The 19,965-nt window shown below is 42.1% G+C and overlaps 1 protein-coding gene across 2 annotated transcripts in view; it reads right to left on the bottom strand.

Annotated features, from left to right (window-relative positions):
* Nucleotides 1–19,965, bottom strand: part of TOX (thymocyte selection associated high mobility group box) — a 208,434-nt gene that overhangs the window by 31,344 nt on the left and 157,125 nt on the right. Inside the window, exon 4 of one of the 2 annotated variants that reach the window (XM_009904102.2) lies at nucleotides 2,070–2,348. The exons of the other annotated variant lie outside the window; for it this stretch is intronic. Coding sequence (XP_009902404.1) covers nucleotides 2,070–2,348 — 279 coding nt within the window. The remainder of the gene's footprint in view (nucleotides 1–2,069; nucleotides 2,349–19,965) is intronic. 2 annotated transcript variants of the gene reach the window in all.

Genomic DNA, 19,965 nt, shown 5'->3' with positions numbered 1-19,965 from the left:
GTTGTGCCTTCCAGGAAGGGCAATGTGACAGCAAGATGCACAGAGGAGTTTAAATCATAAACTCCAATAATACACTCACTGTTAGGCTGATTATTCAAACCCTCTTGTCTTTTATGGAGGGATCTACTGCAGAACCACTGCATCACATCAGGTGTGCCATCCCATTGCCCATCTCCAATGGTGGCCAACAGCAGGATTTTCCCACGAAGAACTCAGAAATGCCACCAAAGACGGCTAGGGCATAACCTGCCATGGTTTAGTCATGAGGTCTGTGGTGACGGGTTGGACTTGATGATCTTTGAGGTCTCTTCCAACGTTGGTGATTCTGTGATTCAGCCCCACATCAAACTTCCAGTTTAATAACTGGAGATTAACTTAAGCCCTCTGTTATTAACCAAATTTAATTGCCCTCAAAACTTTTCTCTTAGCAGAGAAATTAGAATCATGGAATTCTAAAGGCCACACATCAGCTTCAGCAGAGTGAGTTGAATTCTGTGCTGTGCATCGTACCTTTTCTCACCTTTTTCTGCTCAGACTGAGCATGAGAGAATTTTAAAGATAGATTTCAAAAACACCATGGCTTATTAAAAAGTTGCACACTGGATAAACTGGCTTCCAAAAAAAAAAGACCAAATTTGACTTGCTCTGCAGTGCTTAGTATTTCTTTATTGAGGTAATTAGCTTCAGAGCAGTACTGGCTGCCCAAAACCCTACACTTTTGCTAGCCCCAAGTGCTGGAGCGAGTAAGTACAGGAAAAACATGAGTTCAGTAACTGAAATATTTGACCAGAGCAGAAAAGGTGTCTTAATTATTTGAGTGGATGTTTTCTCCAGAAGTTAGCAGCATCTTGCACGCTCCCACCAATGTATGTAAAAATATTAGCAAAGCAACAGGAGTAGCAAAGGAATTATTCTGACAAAGTAAAGGCTGCTCGGAACTATTTTTACCTAGCTGTATGCTAAAGTCTCCCTCAGTAAGGAAGTGCTCATTTAAAAGGTATGAATTATTCAGTAATTTTGAAGCCCTGAAGTTTGTGAAATCAGGGGAAAGTCCTGAAATAAAACTTTAGAAATAGAATTTATTCACAACATGGTAAAAGCATACGTCTCCAATTACATGATTATTTTATAGCTTGAGGCATGAAAAACAATATAATTTGAAAACACATCAGACTTACATTTCTTGACTGGATTATACCTCCTCAGTGACTCACAACATGTTTTCTTCACAATCCTCTCAAGTCTGCAGCTTTTCCCCACAAGACATGGCCATGGTACACACCATAACAGGACTGCTCTTTTGCAGTGAGCATAAAATAGAGCCAGAGAGGTTCTGGATTCCAGTGTGCTCTGTTCCTGCTCTATGGGATGGCTTTGTGCTAAGTCTCAGCCTTTCTGTGTCTCAGCTTTTGTGTCTGCAAAATTAGGATAATACACTTGTGTATTTTGGGGGAGGTTTTCAGGATGTGGGGAGGTTTTACTAGCACAACTTGCTGTAGAAATTGACTTTTATCCTGTGAAGAAATTTACTATGTACTGACTAATATGACTTCTTGCCTGTACTGACACTAAAACACAGCTTAAAACCGTGCTGACGGAGTGTTGGCACCTCCCAAAGTACAAATTCATAGTGGGTCTTCAAGATTTTTTGTGGTGAGATTATTTTTTTTTTCCAAGTTCATAGAGGGTCTTACTGTTCTGGTTGCTGTGATGTTCTGTTTCCTCACCCTGTGACCAAGTGGCAAAGACTAGCAGATATTGTACAGACTGCTCATACCTTTTACGGTGGTAACTTGATCTTTCTGTAACTGGGAACAAACATCTCCTCTGTGCAATCGAGAGTGTTACAGGATTCCAGATTGCTCTCAGGAAGGGGAATGATGTCATTTACTCAAGCTGCCTGAAGAATTGACTGGGAACTCTAAGTTCTGTATTTGTAACCCTTTATTCACTTCAGTCAACCACCGACGACGCATAAGTATCACCTTAATAACTGTGGCCGTACGATTCAGTTAGCAGGTCCTAAAAATATCCACCATTTACACAGCAATCCTAGCATCTAAGCCTACCTTAGAGCTATCTTCTCCTTCATCTTCATGGACTGAACTGGATGGTGAAGGAGTTGCAGATTTGCTTCCAGGTGGAGAGGGCGAGTTGTGAGGAACACTGTTTCCACCCATATTCAAACCAAGCTGTGCACTGAGCTGGGACTGGTTAATAGTAGTCAGCTGCCCGTGCTGCATCATTCCTGGCTGCCTAATATCTGCAGGTTGAACCCTTGGCCTCATGGTTGCCATCTGAGGATGGGAACTATACTGGGCTCCTTCTGTATTCCGTAAATCTTGCATCTACAAGAGGAAAAAAACTGTATTAAGCATATCACTAATAAAGTGTTCTGTTCCTTTAGACCTCGGTTGGCCTGGTCGGCTCTAGAACGCTTAAAAGAACTGGCAAGCACTTAAATCAACATGTAAATACTGGAAATAAACAGAGCAAAGATATGATTGACATTTGCATAGCACTGACTGTTGTAAACTATTCAGGCTCCAGCCTCAGCCCATGGGGATAGCAGGAAAGCAATGAAAGCTTGTTTCTTCACAGGGGGAACAAAAGGGCACTGCTTTCTGTAACCGCGTGCGGAGCGTTTCAGCAAGGCTAACAAACAGGCACAGCTTTGCGCTCCGCACCAGACCACAGCCTGAAGAGCCTCAAAATTCAAGACCATTCCCAGATCCTACTTTTCCTGTTAGGATTTTTCTGTGTGTAAGCTGTCAATCTGGGAGCTCCATTTTTGTTTCAGAGTCTGAATATCTAGTACTAGGTCCAAACCTGTTTTGCCCAGTGCTGCCCGATGGGATACTGCAATGTTCAGGATTCAGATGACTGACAAGAAGGATGCATTGATAGACTGATTAAATGATTTCTGAGTTGATTTGCTGCTAAGACATACATGAACAGAAAGCTGGGAAATAGCAGGATGATTCCATTGTGCTATGTGGGTCACTGCTTCTCAGCATTAACGAGACATACTATTTTAATGCAAGCAACAAATTCACTCTCTGCAAGGATAAGAATTAAAAGCACTGGAGGATGAAACTCTTTTCTTGTCCAGAGGTCAAATGCACCACACACACAGAGACAGACTGCAGCAGATTGCTTGTAACATCTTTTCAGCATACTCATACAGAAGCATGACAAATAGCAAAGAGTATCAGGGACAAGCTCAAATTCAGGCTGAGGTGTTCTGTGGGTGATTTAAAATTGAAGTGTCAGTTCAGAGCTGGAATGAAATAGATACAGTTGTCTCTCCGTGCATCAGACAAACACACCGTGGGTATCGAGAGGGATCTGACAGGAGCTACCATTGTGTAGGTTCCATTATGATAAGGACATGTGTTAATGGTTCAATATATTAACATACCCACATTTGTTCTACTGACAGTCTTTGTTGGACATGGCATCTGAATTGTCTCAACATCACTCAGATCTATTTTTTCCCTAAACTTTTTATAGCTTGTGGCTTCTCTAACCTCTCTCTCTCTCTCATACACACGCTTCCTATCTATCACAGCAATCTGTAAGGTACCTTCCACCCAAGTAATGCACAGGAAAGGAAGAGATAAACCTGTAACTTCCTTTTTTTCCCTCTTGTTATTGATAGTGTAAAAATTTGTCAATTTTAGGGAGATACTTTATGAGCCTGGGGATTGATTTTTGCAAAGCTTACTGGCTGGCAGTAAATCAAGCTAATAATACCATTAGTTATGGCATACTTACCACTTTACATGTGGCTCTGAAAAGTATTTGAAAGGGCTTCTGACAACATGACATCACAATTACACCTGTATTTATATTGCTCTACAAATTAATAGCTTTTGGTGAAAAACTAAAGGTTTATCGATACAAACATGTTCAGGTTCTGTTAATGACTGCTAAAGAAAGAGAGGAGCAGAGACAGCATGGTGTATGAAATGAATTGCAGGCTGATATTTGAATCCTGGCAGACATTTAGATTGTTAAATATTGCTACTGATTTCCTGTTCCCTTCCCTCCATGATCTGCTCTCCCCTCCTTCTCTAGAGACTTTTCAAGACCCGTATGGATGCATTCCTGTGTGACCTGTGCTGGATTCTGTGCTCCTGCTCTGGCAGGGGGGTTGGACCTGATGACCTTCAGAGGTCCCTTCCAACCCCTAACATCCTGTGATCCTCACCAAACATATTAGCCTTGAAAGCTAGCATTGTCTCTGCCTCTAGCAGACAACCTATATCAAAACAGTTGCACCCATGTTGCTGCTCCCTGGACCTTTTTACTGGATTCAGCTTTTGGAGAATGGGAATGTGGGCTGACCTGGGTCCTCTCAGGGAATGAGTTTTCTGGCTCACCACTCTGCCATACACTGTGTCTTCTTCCATCCCAACCCTTCCTAGTGAAAATCTGGGATTGAATAAGAATATAGAAACTGCTTGGTTCAAGCAAAGTCTCAGCTAACCACCTAATTGTGAAAAGCTATGAGACTATGCCAGGGAAAACATGTGATGATGAATCCTTAGCTTTATCAAACAGGACCAACAAATCAAGAACTGTTCCATTCTCCTTGCTGGGTTCAAGAAAAGTCTCAGTCATGAAAAACACACACTTGAGTCACTGCTCTGGTGTGACAGCACATGCCTGTATCAAACACCACCACGACCTCATCTCTGCAGGAACAGTGGCACTAGCCAGACACTCTCTGTCAACATTACATGCAGAGCATGACTTTTAAACTGCTTCAAAATCAGAAGCTTCCTATTTCTTGTTCCTCCAGATGGAGTTTTACAGAGCCCACTGATGTGTAGCTGTGCTGGAGCCACATCCAGGCTGCAGAAGCAATATTGCAAACACACTGCTGCTGAATGCAGCACTGAATGCAAATCCTGTCGGGTGGCAGAACGCCAAAGAAAAGAACAAAGTTAGAGAGGATAAGGACAGCCTTAAACCAATGCCTTCAATGGTCTCTTTGATGAGGTAATAATGACAATATCTGTCACTTCAATATCATTCTCCATCTGTCACTTCCAGGATGTTTCACATCTTGGGTTATATTCAGCTTTAGAACATGCTTTTATTTTGGTTTTACTCATGGGACACTATGATACTTTTCATGACTATTTTTTTTCCCCCCTGTATTTTGCTTATAAGCAGAAACTGAGCATCCACCCATAGAAGCCTTTGACTGCAAGTTACAGATTACAGAATTAACCAGATTGGGAAAGACTTTCGAGATCATCGAGTCCAACCTATCATCCAACACCATCTAATCAACTCAACCATGGCACCAAGTGCCTCATCCAGTCTCTTTTTAAACACCTCCAGGGATGGTGACTCCACCACCAACCTGGGCAGCACATTCCAATGGCTAACAACTCTCTCAGTAAAGAACTTTCTCCTCACCTCCAGCCTAAACGTCTCCTGGTGCAGCTTGAGACTGTGTCCTCTTGTTTTGGTGCTGGTTGCCTGGGAGAAGAGACCGACTCCCACCTGGCTTCAACCTCTCTTCAGCTAGTTGTGGATGGCAACAAGGACTCCCCTGAGCCTCCTCTTCTCCACGTTAAAGACCCCCAGCTCCCTCAGCCTCTCCTCATACAGCCTGTGCTCAAAACCCCTCACCAGCTTTGTTGCCCTTCTACTAAAGACACAGTAAAAGCCACTAATTCTGAGGTGTGTACCCATAACCCTTAGTGCAAAACCAAGCTACTAATGCCCTGCTTGAAGCTCCTAAATTACTAGGAATAAAGCTAAAGTGTTTTAAACATCAGAGCGCTGTTCTCCCCATCACCTCAAAACCAAAGCCGAGCGATCGATGCAGAATACAATGATATCATCCCTGCACAGAAGCATCTTCCTGCAGGACAATGTGAGTACAGTATCCTAATCACAGAATCACAGAAAATAGTGCTAGAAGGGACCTCAAAAGGTTATTTAGTCCAACACTTTATCTCACAGCAGGATTAGCTATACCTAAATCATTTCTGACAGATGTTTGTCTAACCTCTTCATAACCTCCCTAGGCAATTCTTGTGCTTAACTATCCTTACAGTGGAAAGGGCTTCTTTTTTTTCCCCCTGTAATGTCTCACCTAAATCTCTTTTGTTGTAATTTAAAACTACTGCTTTTTGCTCTGCTCCCAGTGGACATGAGGAATGTTTTTCTCCTCCTTTACAGCAAAGTTGTACACACTAGAAGGGCTATTATGAATTTCCTTTCAGGTTTTTTTTTCTCTCCTTTAGACTAAACAACTAAACCTGAAGATTGAAAGACTTTTTTCATATGCTGTGTTTTCTACACCTCTGATCATTCTTCCTGCTGTCTTCTGGACTATGGCCAATAGCCCTCATCTTTCTTGAATTATTGTGCCCCAAAGTCCACAGAATACAAATATCCTTAGATATCTGACACTGCATTCACATAGAAGCTCTGATTTCTTGCAGGGTTTAGCATAGAACATTACAAAAAATAACCCCTGATGATTTGGCTCTTTGATACCATCTGCTTAAGCCATGCAAGGTGCAGAAGCTGCAGGAATCTTGACTAACATCTCAGAAGATGGCTTTAGGAAGTAAATTTCCTTTTCCTTTTTTTCTTAGAAGCATTAGGCAGGCGGTTTCAAAAGGAGTGTTAGGTTAGCAAAATAATCCCCACGTTAATTTTCATGCTATAATTGAGACCTGTGATGCAACATCTCTCTGAAGAGCTGTAAAAGCCCAAACTGTCCCTCCCTACTTAAATTAATGTATAATAAAGGTTGTCACTAAATGAAAGAAGAAAGGCAGGTTGCCTTAACAGGTTGAAGTAAACACAGCAGATCGAAATATATGCAAGAAAAATTAAGAGTTTCACCGGGGCTGAAAACACTAAAACCTAGGGAGAAATACACAGAGCTTACTCACTGCAGCAAGTAGAGGTCTCACTACCTGGGGCAAATTCATACCAAGGCACAGCAGGAGTCATTTCTATTACCACCACCAGGTTTCGAAATGATTTTTGCTTAGTTTTGTATTAGCTAAGAGGTAAAAGCTCAACTTTCCTGATGACACTATGGAAGTGGTTGACAGTTCTTTTTTTTCTTGTCTAAGTGGTCAAGGTAAGTCAGAGAGTAACAAATTTTCTCTTTTTCCCCTTCCTATAAGAAGCTATGTTTGAATTAATTCTTTCTTTTTTAAAAGGGAGAAAAAAAACCCCAAGGGATCTGAAGTGTTATTTATGAAGATACCCACAGTGTGCTTCCTTCTTCACTGGTGTCACCCATCTGAGTCACCATGCTGGCATCACAGACAGTCTTTGGTAGCTAGAAGGGGTTTCTGTTATTAGTCATATTCTCATTTATATTCCCAGCACAACCTGTGCCATGTTAAACCTGGATGCCTGTCTGTTCCCCAGTAATACCCCATTAGAATGCAGGCACTAGCCCCAGTTGTGCCAACTTCCTGGAAAGCCAGGAGATTTGCTCAGAAATTTGACTGGTTTTGTTTTAGGTATTTTAATTGCCTTGTACCATAAGGCAATGTGCATCTGCAAGATGTTTTTCAGTGACACAGGGATGCTCATTAAAAAAAGAGAGAAAAGATAATTGAATTCCTACATAATCACTTGACTCTCTGAGTCAAGGTTTCAAAAGAGAAGAGAAGATAACATTAAGTTGCCAGAGAGGTTTGTGAGAGCTGTCACAGAGAGAAAGAATTACGCTTGGGAGGCCAAGCCCACTGCTAATGATCAAAACATTTGTAAAGCTGAAAGATCTCAAACTTTTTTAATGGTCCAAAATGCAAGCAATGGTCACCACACAGACAGGGCTAAGTTCAAACCTTCAAGAGCACCTGGAAATACAGAAATGCTCATTTCTGAGACCTTTCACTCAGTTCACACCAACAGCCTAATCTCAAGGGTCTTTTCCAACCTGAATGATTCTGTGATTCTGTATGCTAGCACAAATGAATGCTGATCAAACCCAAAGACCCCCACATTATCAGGTGTCTGTTTCCATTCAGTTGAAGGAGAAATCTTATCTGCAACCCTTCCTTCTCTTAGCACAGGTAGCACAGAAAGGTTTGTTATGAGAGTGAAGGTTGCTGTAAAATGACCACAAAAAACCCACTCCAAACAGTAAACCACAGACTGAATCATTAAGGCTGGAAAGGACCTCTAAGAGCAGCAAGTCTTCTACCCAACACCTCCACTAGACCATGTCCCATAGTGCCACGTACTGTGGAATATCTGTGTCCAGTTCTGGGCCCCTCAATTTATGAAGGACATTGAGATGCTGGAACATGTCCAGAGAAGGGCAACAAGGCTGGGGAGAGGTCTCGAGCACAAGCCCTATGAGGAGAGGCTGAGGGAGCTGTTTAACATGGAGAAGAGGAGGCTCAGGGGAGAGCTTATTGCTGTCTACAACTACCTGAAGAGAGGTTGTAGCCAGGTGGGGGTTGGTCTCTTCTCCCAGGCAACCAGCACCAGAACAAGAGGACACAGTCTCAAGCTGCACCAGGAGAGGTTTAGGCTTAAAGTAAGGAGAAAGTTCTTCACAGAAAGAGTAATTGGCTATTGGAATGTGCTGCCCAGGGAGGTGGTGGAGTCACCATCCCTGGAGGTGTTCAATAAAGGACTGGATGGGGCACTTGGAGCCATGGTTTAGTTGTCAGAAGGTGCTGGGTATTAGGTAATAGGTTGGACTTGATGATCTCTGAGGTCTTTTCCAACCTTATTGATTCTATGACTCTACTAATTTCTTGAGCACCTCCAGGGATGGTGACTCCACCACCTCCCTGGGAAGCCTGCTCAACACCTCACCACTCCTTCAATAAAGAAATTCTTCCTAATATCCAACGTAAACCTTTCCTGGAACAGCTTGAGGCCATTTCCTCTTATTCTGTCACCAGTTCCTTGTCAGAAGAGGCCAGCAGTGGTCTCACAGACTAAGTGTGAAAGCAAGCAGGTATTTGGGGAGTGTTTTAGTGTCATACACAAATACATTTTATATGCTATGCCCAATGTATTTCCAGGATAAAATGAGAGGCTCACTCAAAATTTCTGTTGATTAGGAAAGCAAGCCGAAAATTAAACAGCAGAGACCTCAGGAGTAAAAAGAACTTTCATGTACAACCCCCCTTCCCCCCCAAACTCTATTAAATTTACTGCTCTAGTCTTTTCAGAATCATTCAGCTAAAAACCAAATCACTTCAGGTTGTTTTATATAGTACTGGTTCTGTAAAGTGATCTTAAGCTCCTTTAAAACAATTCCATACCCCAAATTCAACTGCCCAACTTCATAGCCCCATCACATGGTGACAAGGAGGCAGCAAGATACAGTTTCTGTGTTTCTTGGTACCCAGTTAATTTGGTGACTATTAACATTCTTTTCTACTTTATGTTTTAATATCCTTTGAGTCACACAGGGCCAAGGTCTCAAAACTAATCATAAAAAAAAAAACCCACCCCAAACCCTACCAACTACTATTCACTCTAATATAATAACCCTTTATTTAAAACAACCTCCAATAAATTTCATTATAAGGAGTTATTAAAAGGGTTAAAAACCTATTAAATGTCAAAGAATTTGCCTGACTCCAACTTCTAATAAAGAAACAGAATAGGCTTTCTTTCTGAATTATTTAAATCTTTACTGACTGTGCACTGAACCATGAAATTAGAAAAGTGTTATTAGAAGTGTTCTCTGGTTTTCATAAAAGTTGTAGCAGAGAATACATCAAACCACAGCCTTTAACCAGACTAGTTAAAGAAATAGGTTTTTAATCCGGAATACATGGTTTTCCCTGATACAAAGGGTCATAATTAAAAGTCTGGCCTGGAAGCTGAAGATAATGCAATTATTATTACAGCAGCATGCACGTTCATTTGGTGCATCCTGGATGCATGTTTCCAGTTTAATTTGGACAAATATCTCCAGGTTTGTTTGATCTTACAAAGTCCACCAATTTGGACCCTCTCAGCAAACAATTAAGCTTTTAATGGTGGCTCATTCTAAAGAATTAATGGTGAATAATTTATGTTATCATTTGCTCCTTTTCTTTTTAAAGTGTCTAATGCTTAACAGGAGGTATAGGTTGAGAGCACACACATGGAATCTAGGAGGTACAAGCCAAGCTATTCTAGCACGCACCTCCTGATAACAGCATTCTCTCTTCCCTGTGTTTTTGCAAATAACAACAGAGCCATTTTCTGTTTCACCAGTATTTACCCAAGGAAAACACTCCTGCAGCTCACATGTATTGCAGTGATGCTACAGAGCTCCTGAGTCAGCAGTACAGGCAGAGGTTCCCTCAAACACACCTCAGTCTATAGCCTTTCATCAAAAGAAATGAAGTCAGAAAGATGCTTGAAAGAGGTCTCCCCTTCTTCTAGACAATAAAAACAAAAGAATGCAAGGGACATGAAAAGATTAAGCCTAGGAATACAAAGTCGATCTCTGGCAATCCTGCGAATGGTGTGAAGCTAACCTTGCTGGAGGGCAGGAGGGAAATGGGGATGAGGGAAGCTACTGGAATCTTGGCAGTGCTTTTCTCCTGTGACTGACCAACAACACACAGTAGCCAGTATGAGATTGTTGTAAACCTCACTGAGTCACTGTTCTGTTCTATTCCATTCTACTCCATTATGCTCTGTTGTGTTCTGTTTCTTTCTGTGATGCTCACCACAACAGTATTAAATGATTTTCCTGCAGTGAGTTAGGCAATGTGACTATTATCTGTCACATGTGGTTCCATCTGTCTGCTTTAATAGACAAAGGTACCCTGACCACACCATCCATCTCTCCCTGCTACAAAGTGAAGGGATACATTGAATTTATACAGTCTAGAGCACAGGGCTTGTGTAGAGCAGCTGAAAGAACTGTGGGTGTTTAGCCTGGAGAAAAGGAGGCTGAGGGGAGACCTTCGGACTCTCTACAACTCCCTGAAAGGACATTGGAGACAGCTGAGGGCTGGTCTCTTCTCCCAAGAAACAAGCAACAGCATGAGAGGAAACAGTCTCAATTAGCACCAGGAGAGGTTTAGGTTGAATATTAGGCAGGGTCACCTCTCAACTAGATTTGGTTGCTCAAGGCATCATCCCAATTGGCCTTGAGCACCTCCAGGGAGGAGGCATCCACAACCTCCCTGGGCAATTTGTTCCAGTGTCTCACCACCCTCATACTGAAGAACATCTTCCTAAGATCCAGTCTAATCCTACTCTCCCTCAGCTTCAAACCATTCCCCCTTCTCCTGTCACTAGACACCCTGATGAAAAGTCCCTCCCCAGCCTTCCTGTAGGTTCCCTTCAGGTATTAGAAGGCACTGTAAGGTTCCCCCCAGAGTCTTCTCTTATTTTCCCTGTGCCAGCAGCCCTGTAAAACCCCTCATAACCCACACAATTCTACTTTTTATTAAGTCCAAAATCATACCAAACCCCATAATTTAGTCTAATAAGAATGAGTCAGGCTGTTTAAATTCAGTTACTGAAAGAATCTTTTAGCAAACCTTCCTGCTGCTGTGTTGCAGCCCTGTAAATCCTCAGCGTGAATGACAGCACTAATGTAGGTTGAAACAAGAGGTCTGCAGAACATTTAACTGGGAAGAGATTGTTTTTCATACTTAGGATCTTGTTATCAAGTGATAAACTTACTGATATTTGTAACTATATTGTTGCCATTTCCCCCTGCAATATAAACCTGATGCCATAATCAAATATTGGGGAGGGTGTGTGTGTAAATGTTAAGCAGGTTGTCACTGCTAGGCAAGCCACTTTGTCTAGGTTATGAAAAATACTCTTGGCTTGCAGGGGGGGAAAAAAGGGATGTAATGATATGCTAATAACTCCATCACTCTTCTGTATTGTATTATTTACAATTTTGTCTCTAAAACCTATTTAACATCGCCAGTGTAATTATCCATCTGCAGCTTGCCAAGTCCAATATTATAATTCTGAAACAAGAAAAATCTCAATTATTTTATTTTCAGCCATGTAGAAGATGAACAGATATCCAGCAGTCTCAAAAGGGTAAAATTAGCAAATCTGTTTTGCTTAGTGTCCATTACGTTGGCACGCAACAGAAGGACCTTCCTAGGAACCTTCTCTTTCCTTTAAGAATGTAGCTTTATTTTCCTGCTTTGATATTGCTAAATGTTGGATGTCTTCCTTAATAAAGCCTGATCAACTTACCAAAGCAATTTAAGAGAGGAAGGGGGAAAAAAAAAGCGAAAGCCATAACTGCTTGAAAAAGAACACTTTGGGCAATCACAACTTATGGTTTGGTTTTAAACTCATTATTCAGTCTATGCCTTCTGATCATAAGGCTTCTCATTGTCCCATTTATCTTTAGAGGAATAGAATAGAATAGAATAAACCAGGTTGGAAGAGACCTTCGAGATCATCGTGTCCAACCTATCATCCAACACTACCCAATCAACTAAACCATGGAACCAAGCATCCTGTCGAGCCTCGCCCTGAACACCCCCAGCGACGGCGACCCCACCACCTCCTCAGGCAGCCCATTCCAGTGGGCAATCACTCTCTCTGTGTAAAACTTCCTCCTAACCTCCAGCCTAAACCTCCCCTGACGCAGCCTGAGACTGTGCCCTCTTGTTCAAAAGCAAGCAACCTTGGTTTGGCTGAGGAAAATTTCTGTTGGTTTGTTTTTTGTTCTTCTTATCTTACAAACTTGTACTTCCAACATTGCCACGCAGCAACCAACAGCTGGGGAAGTGAATTTTTTATGACCATGCACTCAGTGATTTCGCTTTACTCCTGAATGCCAGGGAAGCATATTGGAGTCGGTGGTAGGAATATGTTGTCATAGAAGACTTGTTTTGCAGATCCTGACAGAGAGAGCAGCAAAAGCTGAGGTGTATCACCTGTTTTCTATGGAATCCACTACAACGCAGAAGAGTTTCACAGTGAGATTTAGGGAGGAACCAACTGCTATTAGCAAAGGAAAAAGAGGTAGCGAAAGAAGACATTTAGAAGACATGAGCTCAGAACACAAAAACATCCAGCTCTGAAATACAAGAACTTTCAAGCTTTGGATGACTTCATGGGAAAGAAAGAGAAGGATACACAGGTAACACAGCAAATTCATGACAGACCCCAAAGCTGGGCTCTAGAGAGAATTTTTCAAGCTAGAGCAGGCCATACCCACTGTATGTTCAGAGTGATGTTGTCTGGAGACAAGACAACTTGTCAAGAAGAGATCTCTGGTGTTTTCTCAGCATAGCCTCATGGACTCATCAAAGAGTTGAAATGCTTTGGTCCAGATGAAGAATTGCATCATTTTAAAGAAAATCTGAACATTCCTAGGATGTTTTGCCCTTCCTCTTCTTCCCAGATGAGGGTCTAGTCATATATACTTTGAATATTGTGCTCAGTGTTGGACCCCTCATTACAAGGAGGACATTGAGGTGCTGGAATGCATCCAGAGAAGGGCAATGAAGCTGGTGAAGGGTCTAGAGGACAAGTCTTATGAGGATCAGCTGAGGGTACTGGGGTTGTTAAGCCTGGAATAAAGGAGGCTGAGGGGGAGACGTTTTTGCTCTCTGCAAGTAGGGCATAGCGAGATGGGGGTCAGTGTCTTCAGGAAGGTATTTCAGTGCAGTCACTGTGTGTGCAGAAGTGCATTCATGACTGTTCACATAATCACAGCCATTACAAATGCAATTCAGGTAAATATGCAAGCAAACTACTAGCTAAGCCTCTAACTGGTAATTTATGTGTGCCTTTACCCAATTTCCATGGGCAATTGTCATAATTACCTCCCCAGGTTTAGTACACAGATCTCAGGACTCAGCTTACACAAAATCTGACTGAATAACTAACGAAGGACTGATGAAGGATGTAGGAACAACTAGTGGAGTAAGGAAATCAGAAGCATATGGAAAGAACACAAAGCTACAAAGTTCTCTTCAGCTTATGCGTTGCCCTTTGTTTACACCACATTTTGAGAGAGGAAGATGTGAATAACGCCCTGGAAAGGTTGAGTTCCTTCAATCATCTTTCCTTCTCCTGTTTTCAATATGCAACGAGGCCCTTCTGGTAGTCAAGCAGCACTGTGATTTTCAGCCAGACAAGCTACATATGTGTAGTTGAATTTACAGTCAGTGAGGTTGTTGGTTTAAGTGTCTAACTCCTCATCTGAGAAAAACAGAGGAGTTCCTCAGGACTGTAGAACCAGAGCAGGGCCCCAGCGGTGTTTACAGATAAGCAATTGAAGGAGCTTACAAGTGTCCTCTTTCTCTGAAGGATAAAGAAAACATGCTGCATTCCACTGAGAGAGGCATTGCAACAAATTATACTTCTGCTGCTAGACTTAAAGCACCACAAACAAACAAACAAAAATCATCTTGGCTTGTTTGTCCTGCCTTTGAAGAAGAGAAAAGAATAAAAGTGGGTTTGAATGAACAAGAAAAACATAACCTAGCTACTTCTGCTAACCTTGATCATTTGCTAGGGAAGAAGTCATTGGCATCACACTCACATTCTAGTTTCTAAAGAGAATTGCACCAAAATACATTAAAAATATGGATGTGTTAGGAAAAAAATAAAGAAGGAAGGATTCCTAAAGTGCCTTCTATGATACTGTGTGAAAATCACTTCCCATTATAGAAACTCTAAAGTCAAGCCCACACATTTAATTACTTTTATGCATTTAGAAAGTTAATTTGAAAGAATTAAAGAGTTTTAATGCCAATGTCTGTATTAGTTAATTTAAAAAAAAAAAATTAAATATGGAGAACTTAATAAAAAAAATAAAGAAAATTAACTTTTCAATAGATGTAAATGTAAAGATTTCTTTAAAAATTCAGAGCTGGGGTGCATGTGTACTGCTGTGGTTGACCTTCATGGGTTTCAGTTGTGCCAGGGGAGGCTTAGATTGGACATGAGGAAAAATTTCTCTACTGTCACAGTGGTGAAGCACTGGAAAAGGCTCTCCAGGGAGGTCATGGAGTCTCCATCCCTGGAGGTGTTCAAGAAGCTGTAGATAGGGGGTTGGAAGTGCTGGATGTGAGGAGGAAGCTCTTCCCCATGAGAGTGGTGAAGCCCTGGAATGGGTTGTCCAGGGAGGTGGTTGAGTCCCCTTCCCTGGAGGTGTTTAAGCCCAGGCTGGATGAGGCTCTGGCCAGCCTAATCTAGTGTGGGGTGTCCCTGCCCATGGCAGGGGGGTTGGAACTAGATGATCCTTGTGGTCCCTTCCAACCCTGACTGATACTATGAAGTGACCTTGAAAGATCATCCATGCAGTCCAACCTCCCTGCCAGAGCAGGGTCACCTAGGTCACACAGGAATGCATCCAGGTGGGTTTTGAATGTCTGCAGGGACGGAGACTCCACAACCTCTCTGGGCAGTCTGCTCCAGGATTCTGTCACCCACACCATGAAAAGCTTTTCCCTCATATTCATGTGGACTGCTCCAGCTTGCACCCATTACCCCTTGTCCTATCATTGGACATCACTGAGCATCCTGTATCAGTGGTATTATAATGTTCTGAAAAACAACTGCAGTTTGCAGTATGTAAACTTACAAATGTTTAGCCTTCTGTTTGAATGAAAAATATTTTGCATGTAGCTACCACTACTAGTTAAGGAGTATGACAAGAAGCAAAACCTTCTTCCTTCTACACTGAGACCTTATATCCTCTGTCTGCCTCAACCTGGAGCTTGGGAAGTTGTCATAGCTTCCAAAATGCTTTCCTTAATATAAGAAAAAGCTAACAGAAGACTTGCATCCAATTAGTCTTCATGTATTTGCATACAAGTGAACACACTGGAAGTCCTTTAGCATGATAAGGCTGTTATCAATGTGATGCTCAAGCTTTTCAGCTTTCAATTCATCCTGTAATTTCAAGACAAGCAAAATCAAACACCCTCATCACAAGGGAATGATCACTACGAGGTGTTAAAATTCATTCCTCTAGTTGAAATGTAGGTTAGTAGTTGTGGCAGCACCTAAGTTCCAGCCATGCTTTTCAGCTTCATCTCATTTTCCTCATCCCATACTGTTTAATGACACAGCTTATTATGGCAGCATTCTAAGGAATGAAATTTTGGAATAGGTGGGTTAAAATTTGGAATCATCAGGGCATCACTTGATTGCAGAATTACATGGAATTCCTACACTTAGTGGTTGTCAGCTCTGATAATCTTAAAAGCCTGGCTGGGCCACTGTGACTGACAACGACTGTGAAAATCTTTCCTGACATTAAAGAAAACGTTCTGTATTTACTGACAGCAGTTTAGCAAGAGGCATCTTCCTGTTACTGTTCCCTAGCAAATCCAAATGCTGTAATTAATATTGCAGAAAGTACAACAGGGAACTCTCCCCCTTCCCTGGCACAAACTATTGGAATCTGCAAAAAGATGAATTCAGGTGGCCCTGCATCTGAGAATGGTTCCTTAGTCCATGATGAGTTTTAGCACAGAGATTCCAATTCAGGGACAGAAAAAACCCAGCATTCCCCCCCCCCCCATTGTTTTGACACTGACAGGATCCAAACCGGGGTTATAGTTTCCTTATATATACTGAAATATTGATCTTAATGATTTATTTGCATAGTATGTGGAGATCTCATTTTCATAACCATGCTGGTGAAATGCAAAGCACTTACCTCTCCCACACAGAATATTAAATGCACTGTTTAAAGAACCAGGACCAAACCCCAAAGTACTTTAAATCTACAGTCTATGCTCACAGTTCTTGTAACAACAAAGCAAGTGTTTTCCTAGAGCAGAAAGAAAAATGTTCCTTTACTTAGAATCGTAGAGTTGTTAGGGTTGGAAGGGACCTCAAGGCTCAGCCAGTTCCAGCCCCTCTGCCATGGGCAGGGACACCTCACATTAGGTCAGGTTGCTCACAGCCACATCCAGCCTGGCCTTAAAAAACTCCAGGGATGAGGCTTCCACCACTTCCTTTTGCAGCCTGTGCCAGTCTCTCACCACCCTCATGCTGAAGAATTTCTTCCTAACATCCAATCTGAATCTACCCATTTCTAGTTTTGTTCCATTCCCCCCAGTCCTATCTTAACCTGACACCCCAAAAAGTCTCTCCCCAGCTTTCTCATAGCCTCCTTCAGATACTGGAAGGCCACAATTAGGTCTCCTCAGAGCCTTCTCTTCTCCAGACAGAATAGCCCCAACTCTCTCACTCGGTCTCCATAAGATCATTAACACAAGAGAATATTTAAAACTAAATTATGCATAGAATAATACATATTGATAGAGAGATGAAAGATGGTTCAGCAAGGGGAAAACAGATCACACAATGTTAGGGGTTGGAAGGGACCTGTAGAGATCATAAAGTCCATTGGCCCTGGCAGGATTACTTAGCACAAGTCACACAGGAATGCATCTAGGAAGGTTTTGAAAGTCTCCAGAGAAGGAGACTTCACCACCTCTCTGGGCAGCCCACTGCAGTGCTCTGTCACCCTCACTATAAAGTGGTGTCTTCTCCCACTGAACCTCCTGTGTTCTAGCTTGTTCAATAACTAAATTATATCCTGATTCTAATGGAGAATTCAGTAGGTATGATATAGCTGTGCATTTCCAAGAGGGCATTTTGCTCTCTTGGAGTACACTGTTGATGTCACTTGCTCTAGGAATAAGAGTAAAATACATTACGTGGAATTAGAGCACAGCTTTCAATATCTGTGACAACTCCTGAGAACTATTTAATTTCTGCAGCAGATGTTCACTAAGTGCCACGCTACTCAGCCTTGTAAAAACTGCTGATTGAAGCAGCGATACCTAATCACCACCCCACTGTTACCTCATTTGTTCCTCCCAAATCACAGTGCCTAGGCTGACCTCAACAATCTACCCCCGTGCCCTTCTCAGAGGCGTGGGTCTGCGACACACGGCTTTGGGTTGATTTGCCAGTGTGCTTCTGAGATGGCAGGGCTGGGCAGCTCACTTGAGCATTTGCAAAGCTTCATCTCATCTGACATGCTTCAGAAACAAAGCCTCTCTGCACTACATATGAATAGAGGAGCTAAACTACACTTTAGCTTCCAAAAAGTCAGGATCAGAAAGGGATGAACTGCTATGCTACATGCACATCAAGATGATCCCCCAACGTAGCTCACACTTAAACACACACGTTGGTTTCCAGTGTTGTAAGTGGTTTTACTTAGATCTAATATTAGTCTAAAATACTCTGCAGGATGAGGCTTCGTGTTTTTGACTCCAAGCTGCTGCCACTGGTGCCCATCTTCAGACTCCTGTTTTTAAGCAGGGCTGTTCTCACCGTCTTACAAGTCCAAAGCTGCTTTTCCTGCCTCTTTGGAAGATTGTGTTCTGCATATATTTCCCACTAGCACATTACCAGCACACTTAAGACACTGAAAGTGAAGCCACGTTCTAGTTATCACCAAGTTTCATAATGAAGCAAGCAGCTACAGCTCATGCTCCAAATAAGAGCAAGAGACTTCACACATCTTCAGCAGGACCACGTCTGCCTCTGGCACCGTCATGCCTGGAGCAGGAAGAGAGGTGGGGGTGCTCCTGGGGGTGCAATATACCCTCCCCTTGAGACATCAGGGAAAACACTTAATGCTGGTTTCAGCCAGACCTCAAGGGACGTGGTAGTGCAGCTGCTGGAGGGTAGTCTTGCCTCTTTCCTGTCACTTTGTGAATCCATACAGTGGTAGCTCTAAAATCCAGCACTAAACCAGCAATTTCAAACAAGTGTCTTTCAGATGGATACGTTAACAAAACTAAGACCAACCCCAACCCCAACCCCCAATGTTTCCACCTCAAGTGTACAAATTCTTGCGCTACCAGCGTGGTCTTGCCTATCCTTTTCCTCATCAGGGGACATATGGGCAAAGGGATGGATTTGAACAACTTCTGGGTTTGTTTGTTAACATGGATGTAGTTTTTAGAATCATGGCATCATGGAATTGTTTTGGTTGGAAAAGACCTCTAAGGTCATTGAGTCCAACCACTGACTCCTCCACCACCATGGCCATCAAACCATGTCCCCAAATGTCATGGCCACGTGCTTCTTGAACACCCCCAGGAGCTCCACCACTGCCTGTTCCAATTGCTGTCCACTCTTGCAGGTAAGACACTTTTCCTCATCTCCAATTTGTGTGCTAACAAAGGCCCCTCTGTGGCAGCAGCAGATTCTACCACTGGCTTCCAGAGTGGAAAATACTGATCAGAAGGATCATTTAAATACAAAGTCATGTGCATGAAGGTCATATTTTGGCTTTTTAATTTTGAAATGTAATTTTGAAGTGTAATTTCCTCCTCTAGATCATTACTTGGAAGTCTAGGAGTAGTTTCCCACTTATTCACATAAAATAATAACAACTTCAAAGACATTTAGAAAGCAAAATCTATTCACGCTCTGAGTTTGCAGTGAACATTTGGAAATGGTAATTATAGAACTGTGATAACTAACTTAAAGTTCAAGAAGACATGATTGGCACAATAAATAATTGGTTTGCTTCTACTTAATCTACATTAATGTAAACAATAAATCTTCTCTTAAATAAAGATTGTGCGAATCTTCATTTATCTTTTATGACAAGAGAGCAAAGGCTGCAGCTTAATGAATGGAAAGAAGCAACAAGGTCAGATTTAAAAGCCTCAAAGGTCACATTTTTGACATCTCTGAGCACTGAAAAAAAAACCTAACATGGTAATTACTATTTTGGTCAAGTCACTGAGGTCTATTTTTTATTTCAAAAAGAAAGGGGAAAAAAAAATCCCCCATAATTTGATAACTTAAGAACCAGCACTTGGTGCAGCCTGTAACAAATACCTCCCTGTGTTACAGACTCCTTCCACCACAGAGGGAAACTAAAGGGTACAGCAGGAAGAATTCCACTGGAGACCTCATGTGTCTATTAAGCAGCCAGCATATATCCACATCTGGAAAGTGTTTAGGTAAGAAAGGAACACAACAAACAGCCTCTCCTAAAACAGAGACATTGCTTCATTT

The sequence above is a fragment of the Dryobates pubescens genome, chromosome 3, assembly GCF_014839835.1.
Source record: "Dryobates pubescens isolate bDryPub1 chromosome 3, bDryPub1.pri, whole genome shotgun sequence".
NCBI lineage: Eukaryota > Metazoa > Chordata > Aves > Piciformes > Picidae > Dryobates > Dryobates pubescens.
Note: the sequence above shows the minus strand (reverse complement) of the source record. Positions and strands in the feature narration are given on the sequence as shown.